Source organism: Nicotiana sylvestris, chromosome 7 (assembly GCF_000393655.2).
Source record: "Nicotiana sylvestris chromosome 7, ASM39365v2, whole genome shotgun sequence".
Classification (NCBI taxonomy): domain Eukaryota; kingdom Viridiplantae; phylum Streptophyta; class Magnoliopsida; order Solanales; family Solanaceae; genus Nicotiana; species Nicotiana sylvestris.
In genome coordinates, this window is record NC_091063.1 from 122,830,938 (window position 1) to 122,839,754 (window position 8,817).

The 8,817-nt window shown below is 39.5% G+C and overlaps 1 protein-coding gene across 1 annotated transcript; it reads left to right on the forward strand.

The window, feature by feature from the left end:
• The first annotated feature begins 2,063 nt into the window (after nucleotides 1-2,063).
• On the forward strand, nucleotides 2,064-8,478 carry LOC104225321 (vacuolar-sorting receptor 1-like). The gene is made up of 12 exons (XM_070150496.1): nucleotides 2,064-2,749; nucleotides 3,538-4,230; nucleotides 5,088-5,176; nucleotides 5,272-5,341; nucleotides 5,425-5,508; nucleotides 5,960-6,036; nucleotides 6,146-6,227; nucleotides 6,341-6,423; nucleotides 6,645-6,711; nucleotides 7,013-7,141; nucleotides 7,392-7,498; nucleotides 8,189-8,478. Exons 1-12 carry the CDS (start codon nucleotides 2,455-2,457, stop codon nucleotides 8,282-8,284), a joined length of 1,872 nt encoding a protein of 623 aa, XP_070006597.1. The 5' UTR covers nucleotides 2,064-2,454; the 3' UTR covers nucleotides 8,285-8,478.
• The last annotated feature ends 339 nt before the right edge of the window (nucleotides 8,479-8,817 follow it).

The following is an 8,817-nucleotide window of genomic DNA, read 5'->3' on the forward strand; positions in this document are numbered from 1 at the left end:
GTTAAGCAGGAACGCATGGCCAACGAGGCAGTAAAAGCAAATATTTACCTGAGGAAACCTTAGGGCCATAACATTGCACGAAGGGGGGCCAAGTCCGAGTTTCCGCTGCATGAGGCAACAGACGGGCCACCAAATCCTTGATATCCACAAAAGGGCAAGGTGGGCAGCCCATAGCTGCAAAACGGCGAGTAAGTTAAAGTTACAATAATTACGGAAGAGAGGGGAACTTAACGAACGACGGCACTTACGATTTCTGTTCCATCGTTCCGGAAATCTGGCGGGGTCAAAAATGACGTGTTCGGTTTTGATGAAGAAATATTTGTGTCAGAACTTACGACTCGCCCGATCATTCGTTCTGACCACTAGTCCTTTCGTACCACGAAGTCTCAAATGCACTATGGTACCCTTGAGGAAGCCGGGCGCGAATAGGTGCAAAAGATGATGAACCGAGACGCTACACTCCGCCAACTCTGCGTACTTAGTTAATAGCAGAAGCACCTTAAGCGTATACGGCGAAAGCTGTGCTGGGCAAACCTGGTAAAAACTACATAATTCTCCCGCCAAGGGGAAGAGAGGAAGGGTGTAGCCGATCACGGTCAACGTAATCCTCCCCCGCCGGAATCATCTCTACATGGGCAAGGATACCGTACTTTATACGGAGGGCATCAAGATGAACCTGCTTTGTCTCAGAAAACACGGGGTTCGGGGTAGGAGGCGGATCTTTGAGGAAATCATTCCGGGACAAGGGATGCCTCGGTAGTAACTCCTCTAGCGTAAGAGGGCTGTCACCTTCTTCTGCCACCACTTCTCCGCTGCCAGAAAGAGGCACTATGGATGACGGGGTGGCTTCAGGAACCTCTTCTCTAGCACGACGAGACCTCGACATAGTTTTGTTTAAAGGAGTAACGACAAAAGGGAGTAAGAAAGAAGAAACTTTCGGCGAAGAATGGAAACAGGAGCAAGAAGGTGTGAGAACAAATGAAGAAGATTGAGAGGCTATCAAGAGGTGAGTAGCTAAAGTTTTTCAAAAATCAAACCCTTCATCTATTTATAGGGTTGGGTGGCGCCAGAATCGAGGCAGTAGGCCTCAAATCAGCGCAAGAATCAAAGCGCCAAACCGTCAGTCCTTACCTTAAAAATCCGCGTAATGATGACGCACGTAAAGCTGACATCACCCCCGGGCAGTGTGTACTCTACAGTGCTTCGCTGAATTTGATAGCCACCTCGCGTTGGCCGCATCGCAACGTTCCTATGGGTCAAATTTCTCCCAAAGAAGGCAGAGTTCGCTCATCAAGGACGCACTGGTCGCAACCCCGACGAGCGGAGGGACTAACTGCATGGGTCTGAATTTGACCGACCACGACCTGCAGTGAGCACGACAGACGGGCCGAGCACCTGCGAGTCGATGCCCAGAAGGGTACGACCTTGTAGTAAGAGAGAGAATAATACGACCTCGGTGGTAGAGTAAGCATATTATGGGACATTGAGAATATTCCTAAAAAAGGATCTTTTGTATGTCGTTTGGGAGGGGGAATTCCTCAATATATAAGAGGAATGAGAGCCTTGTAAAGGGGGCCTTTGGAAAATTCACCAACCTTGAATGAAAAAGAATATTTACAATTCTCTTCTCTCTATTACTATCATCCTAGAGTTTATTATCTTCAGCTACGATTTACCTCTTCATTATTGATTGATTTGTTCAAAAAAAAATTAATATCTTTTGAGTCAAACAGTATGCCTACTCACCTATTTTTCGCTTCGAAGTTAATGAAAATATCCGATCTTGAACTAGCAATTATTGTGATTGCGAGCATTAATACAATTTACTTATTTAGTCCAAATTTGAAGTAAAACCTTAGCTCATTTCACAATATTCACTCCAAGCTAATTTAAAGATCCGATCTGACACTACTAACTAATGTAGTTCTTAAATGTTGTGGACATAACTATTTTTTCCTCCAAGTTAATGAAACGATCCATATTGAACTAATAATTATATGATCGGGAGCATTAATACAATTGCAATTACTTAAGGTTTACATCTTCTACTTATATTAGGACTAATATTTCATCCACATCCCAAAAGGACAAAGTAAATATGAAAACTTAATTTTGTTTATACACGTAGCTTTCCTCAGTTTAGCACATTTTACACGTCTCCGGTCTTTGGTGTTAACCCTTTTGTTTTTTCTTCCTCGTGAAGTTTTTTCTCCTCTTTACTTGTTCAAAGACCCAAGCTTTTTCCCTTATTCTTCTCCTAATACTCAATAAATTACGTCACAGTGGGTCTAAAGGGTGAAAACTTGCTAGATCGTTAATATTTATGATCTGGGTGTCATCAAGATTTGATTTTTCATGTAAATTTGTAGGTTTAGCAGCTGTTAAAGGTTGAATTTTGACTTTTTTTGATCTGGGTCATCTTTATTTTTCTCTATCTGATTGAGGGAAGTGAAGATGAAAGGAAAGTTAGGGTTTTTAGTGTGTATTTTGTGTGTGCTGTGTGGGTCTTGTTTGGGTAGATTTGTGGTGGAGAAGAACAGTTTGAGAGTAACGTCGCCAAGCTCAATCAAAGATGTGTATGAGTGTGCAATTGGGAACTTTGGGGTCCCACAATATGGAGGAACCATGGTTGGTATTGTTATGTACCCAAAAGCTAATCAAAAGTCTTGTAAGAATTTTGCAGATTTTGATATCTCCTTCAAATCTAAGCCTGGTGCCATGCCTGTCTTCCTTCTTGTTGATAGAGGAGGTAAACTTTTCAAATATTTCTCTTTGCCTTCGAATTGGATTGCCACTTAGCGTTAAGTCACCTTGGTGGAGGTATTAGGTACCTGTGTAATTAGTTGAAGTGCGTGCAAGCTGGCCGGACACCACGTTATACAAAATGCCACTTGGTTTTAAGTCTTAACATTCTGCTAAACGGGGTTCCTGCTAATTCAGTCAACAAACTTTGTTTTCTGTTCACATAATAAGAAGAGTAGCATTCATATATATCTTATTATTTTAGCCTTTTTCCACTTGAATTACTCTATCAGATATAGACCATGTTAATAAAACATGACAAATTTTGCGCCTGTGTAAGAAATGCCTTGACCTTTTTTTCTTTCCTGAAAATGCACGAACAGGCAAGCCTAAACCCAAAACGAGCTTTTACTCGGTGATTTGTAGAATTGCAAGCTATTGCTCATAGAAATATAGTTCTCATGATTGTAATGCCTTTTGAAGTGGGCTAAATAATGTAATGCAACTGTGAGGATGGATTCATTTGGCTGCAACTGTGAGGATGGATTTATTTGGCTCTTGTAATAAACAATGAAGGAGTACTATTTATGCATGTTTTCTGTATTTGGCTGATTTTGCTTGTTAACTTATTATACTAGTTTCATGTTGAGATAAATTTAGACAATATATCCACTTACATTAACTTATATGAGTATGTAGTTGTTGTCATCATGGATGATCTGGAAGCTTGTCTAAATTGTGTGCATCTAACACGTTTTTTTTTTTGCTGTTCTTTGTTTGTTCCTGTTCTGGCAGATTGCTATTTCACACTGAAGGCTTGGAATGCTCAGAGAGCTGGAGCAGGCGCTATTCTTGTTGCCGATGACCGTGTTGAACCTTTAATTACCATGGACACGCCTGAGGAAGAGGATGCACAGGCAGATTATTTGCAAAATATAACTATTCCATCGGCTTTAATTAGCAAATCCCTTGGGGATAGCATCAAGAAGGAACTCTCTAGAGGAGAAATGGTTAACATAAACCTCGATTGGAGAGAGGCTCTTCCGCATCCTGATGAGCGAGTGGAGTATGAATTTTGGACCAACAGTAATGATGAGTGTGGCCCCAAGTGTGAAAGCCAGATAGAGTTTGTCAAAAACTTCAAAGGGGCTGCCCAGATACTTGAACAGAAGGGTTATACACAGTTTACTCCCCATTACATAACTTGGTATTGCCCAGAGGCTTTTATTTTGAGCAAGCAATGCAAGTCTCAGTGTATCAATCATGGAAGATACTGTGCTCCAGACCCTGAGCAAGACTTCAGTAAAGGTTATGATGGAAAGGATGTTGTTCTGCAAAACTTAAGGCAGGCTTGTTTTTTCAAGGTTGCCAATGAAAGTGGAAAACCCTGGTTGTGGTGGGATTATGTCACTGACTTTGCAATACGGTGCCCCATGAAAGAGAAGAAATACACGAAAGAATGTGCAGATCAAGTAATCAAGTCACTTGGTAGGTTGGAGTTTCTTTGATTTCATATTTTGGCTGATGTTTTCACTTTATGCACAGCATTCCTTTACTATTGTACATATGGTGTTGATGATGCCATAAGGCTGTTTACTACTGTATTTCCTTTTCACTACTGCTAGTGTTTTGCTTTTCTTTAGCCGAGGGTCTATAGGAAACAGCCTCTCTACCTTCGCAAGGTAGGGGTAAGGTCTGCGTACACACTACCCTCCCCAGATCTCACTTGTGGATTACATTGGGATTGTTGTTGTTTGTGGTTGTTGTTGTTATAATGTGACGGTGCTGGTCATTAGTAACTGTACATTTTGTGGTATTCCTGTCTTCTCATCCTTGTTCATGAGCTCTAAGAACTAGAAGCTGTCGTCATTATTGTCCAATTTTTGTGATCCACCGAAAGATCATAGCTTTGTTGAACTTGGGATCCAAAAATATTTATTATCCTGCTTGAACTTAAATGGATTTGTTTGGCTAAAAATTAAAATATGTGCAGTTGAATCTACCTTCTTTCGTGTATGCTACTTTTGTTTTCGCATTGACGGCTCAATTGACAACAGTCTGAAAGAATTAGCCGTATGATAATGAATAGTCCAATAGCATGTGATAGTTTTTGTTATGCGCTTGTATACTAATGCCTTCAGATTTTAAGTTGGTTCAGCTGTTCAATATGGGCCAAATGAGAGTCCTCCATGTTTTCTCGCTGGAGCTAAGGTCTCTGCTGCACATGGCTAGACGAATACGTGCCTTGTTATGTGGTTCCTGTGCTTTAATCGATTCTCCTTGCTCTTTATGGAAATGTGGAATGATATCTTGAAATTTTCTTTTTATCTCAATGGACTTTGTAGGCTTTGACGTCAAACAGATTGAAAAATGTGTTGGAAATCCTGAAGCAGATACTGACAACCCTGTTCTAAAGGCTGAACAGGATTCACAGGTGTGTGTCTCCTGCAGAAGTGATAGGACAACTCTTCTTTATTTCCTCCTTGACTTATTTGAATTAATTTTCACTTTTTACGTTGCTTCTTTCAGATAGGCAAGGGTGCTCGTGGAGATGTGACTATCTTACCAACTCTGGTTATAAACAATAGACAGTACAGAGGTATACCTCGTTTGATGTAGAGTTAAAGTGTGTTCAACTTAAATAGGAAGATTCTTATTTTGGAGTATTTTTCTTCATCTTAGGTAAGCTGGACAAAGGAGCAGTCCTCAAGGCGATTTGTTCCGGTTTTGAGGAGACAACAGAGCCTGCAATTTGCTTAACTGAAGGTTATTTTCCTCGATCATTTTTTCTTCAGCTTGAAGACTTAATAATTATTTGGTATCAGCTTCGTGCTGCTTGTGGTTTTTCTTTAAGATGGGACAGAAGACTGAAAGAGATGTCTCTCAGTGGTGGGATCTTCCTTAGTTCTTTTTTGCATCTCCAATGGTGTTGAATCAAAGAATGGCGAAAATATAAGTTGTGCTTACCTTCTCAAAAAAAGAAGAAAGTATGAGAAGTGATAGATTATTCTCTTTATAAATTTTTGCAGATCTAGCTTTTGCCTATCCGGCGTATTCCAACTTTTAATTATTCATAAGATAAAAACTGTGTTAGGTACAATTGCTAGGTGAAATTTTGATTATTCCTGAAACAGGTTTTCAGAGCCAGCTAGTCTGTAGTTTATACATTCTTTCAACGAGGTAGTATTCTAAAGATGTTTTTGCTACTTGCTTACAGAAATAGAAACAAATGAATGCTTAGAATCAAATGGTGGGTGCTGGCAGGACAAGGCTGCTAACATTACTGCATGCCGGGTAGAGTTACTAGTCAATGGACTGCTATATGGCAAACATTATTTCACTGAGTTCCAGTTTTATTTGCTGCTTGTTCAATTTCTGATCCATGTGCGAAATTGTGGTGCAGGATACTTTCCGTGGTAGAGTATGTGAATGCCCCATAGTTCAAGGAGTAAAATTTGTTGGTGATGGTTATACTCGCTGCGAAGGTGAGTTTTTCGTCCATTAATTGTCATCATCTTATTACACAACAATTGGTGTTGTTGTGATGCATGCACGTTGCCTTCAGAGACTTAATCTCTAGAGCATGTCGTTTTGACAGCATCTGGAGCATTGCGATGTGAAATAAACAATGGAGGCTGTTGGAAGGGGACTCAAGATGGCAGGGCATATTCTGCTTGCATTGTAAGAGGCTGTATTCCAGCATGATTAGCGTTGCCTTTTGAACTGTCCTTAACTCTTTTCATTCTTTGATGCCATGCCCTAAGCGGCTTCCTTCCTTCTGGTTTTTACTTGAGCAGTGATTCAAAATTTGAGATGTTTTTGTTTGTCGGGTTCATTAGGCATTTATCTCAAATGACTTTCTGTAGACAGAGGCATTATATGTCTTATCCTTGTCTTGTCAGGATGATCACACAAAGGGTTGCAAATGTCCACCAGGATTCAAAGGTGATGGAGTGAACAGTTGTGAAGGTATGTAGGACCTGTTCACTATGTATCAGTTCTCGACATATTTTGTTCTTTGGAGAGCATTTCAGCATTTAATTCTTTGTTTTCCTTGAGTTTGGATTCTGACTCTGTTTAATTTCCCCAAAAATATTTGCACCTTTCTCTTTCTACAAGACCATATCTTTTAACTTCCTGTCTTTAGGAACACATTGATCTGTATATGCCAGAGAGGTTGGAGTCCGAACAGTGTTGCTCTCTCTTTGTACCGACTTTGTTTACCAATAATCTTGTACTTAATAGTTGTTCTTCACTTTTGTCCCTTCAGATATTGATGAATGCAAGGAGAAGCTGGCATGCCAGTGTCCTGAGTGCAAATGCAAGAACACTTGGGGTAGTTTTGATTGCAGTTGCGGCAGCAATTTGTTGTACATGCATGAACATGACACGTGTATAAGTAAGTTGAAGAAGTTGTCAACTTGTTGAAAGTATACTTGTAATGATAGGCATAGGGATTTGTTATATCCTTGGCTTTGACGAAGCTAGTTAATTTTTTAAAATATGATGGTTGGGATATTTGCATGATTTAGCTTCTTTAAATGTAATAGAATTTGACCAACCTCGTGCTAGAAACTTTGATCCACAGCTTCTCAAAGCTGCATGTCCGTCGATCTCCTTTGGGACTAAGTTTGTTGGAAAAATTGCAGGCAAAGATTCCAAGTCAGAGTTCAGTTGGGGCCTTGTTTGGACGATCATCTTGGGTTTGGCTGTTGCAGCGGTTGTAGCATTTGCTGTGTACAAGTACAGGATTCGGGTATGTCTTTGTACCACGTTCTTAATCTCAGTTCACCAAAGACACACAACCGTCACCTGGTGGAAACACAAAACTAAAAGCATTTGAATTGTTATGCTAATGCTAAATAACCAGTTTTACATAGTAATTGACAATGATTTCTTCAGAACTATTGCTGTTAGAAAAGCAATCTGGGAAAATTAAGCCAAATCTCCTTGGATGCTTTTCCTTTTGGATTTTGCATTTGAGTTACCTATTGAAGTTGTTCGATCCTTATTTAATAGAGTGATATATGGCTTATGGGGAGCCAACAAATTCCTTTTACTTTACCATAAGTTCCAGTAAAAGAAATTCCAAGAATCAGATGTGTCACCAAATCCCACCATATTGATAAAGCAAGAAAGTTATTAGCTTTGGGATTAGATATTAGAGTGAAACTCCTTTTGGGTGGATAAGATATCTTTCCTTGATACTTTGTCACAGAGAAAGGTGTTTAAAAAGTGTTTGTTCTGATGTTGTATGTCTCTCCAACCACCATAGTTAGGGCATATTTGTCTCTTCTTTTTCAAGTGGTTTTTTTGCCTTTACTGGAATTAATATGAAATCCATTGCCATGTAGAGATGCATGGCTCGCGGATTCAATACAGTTTTTTACATCTGTTTTCTTGTTCGATGTTGCTTTAACTAAATCGTGGAACCTTGTATATGCAGAGATACATGGACTCAGAGATTCGCGCCATCATGGCACAATATATGCCTTTGGATCAAGGAGAGGGGGCAAATCATGTTTCCCATGGGAACATCTAATGATAGATCATTGCAGTCTCTACTGGGCCAGTTCCTTCCTCTTTTTAGTCAGTCTAAGGTTCTTCTGTGCTTATGCCCAGTTCCTCTAGCACACTTCTCTCTGGTTTAGATGAACAAGTTAGATCTTATTTATGTACATGTATGTCCTAACAGTGCACATAAACCCAATAATAGGGCGGGAAATTTTCCTTGAATTGGATTTGCGCGATGATGTTTTACTTTTAAGAAAATAAGGAAATTGCGCAGCATCTATATTCTGAGAGAGCATTTTGTATTGACACCGCTAATAAAGTGAAATAAGGAACTTTCCTAACTAATGAGGGACAGTAGCCCTTTTTGAGATACTACACAAGTTTCTTCATGTCAATCAATGGCAAGAGAAATAGTTTTTCTTCTTAAAATTACTTTTAAGATTGAACCCTAACCTACTATGAAAAAAATTAATATGGTACCTAGTCCCTATGACGATTTTTATTTTCTTTAATAGAAGAGATATATACACTTTTTAAGCATCCTAAATAAATTTACAGAAA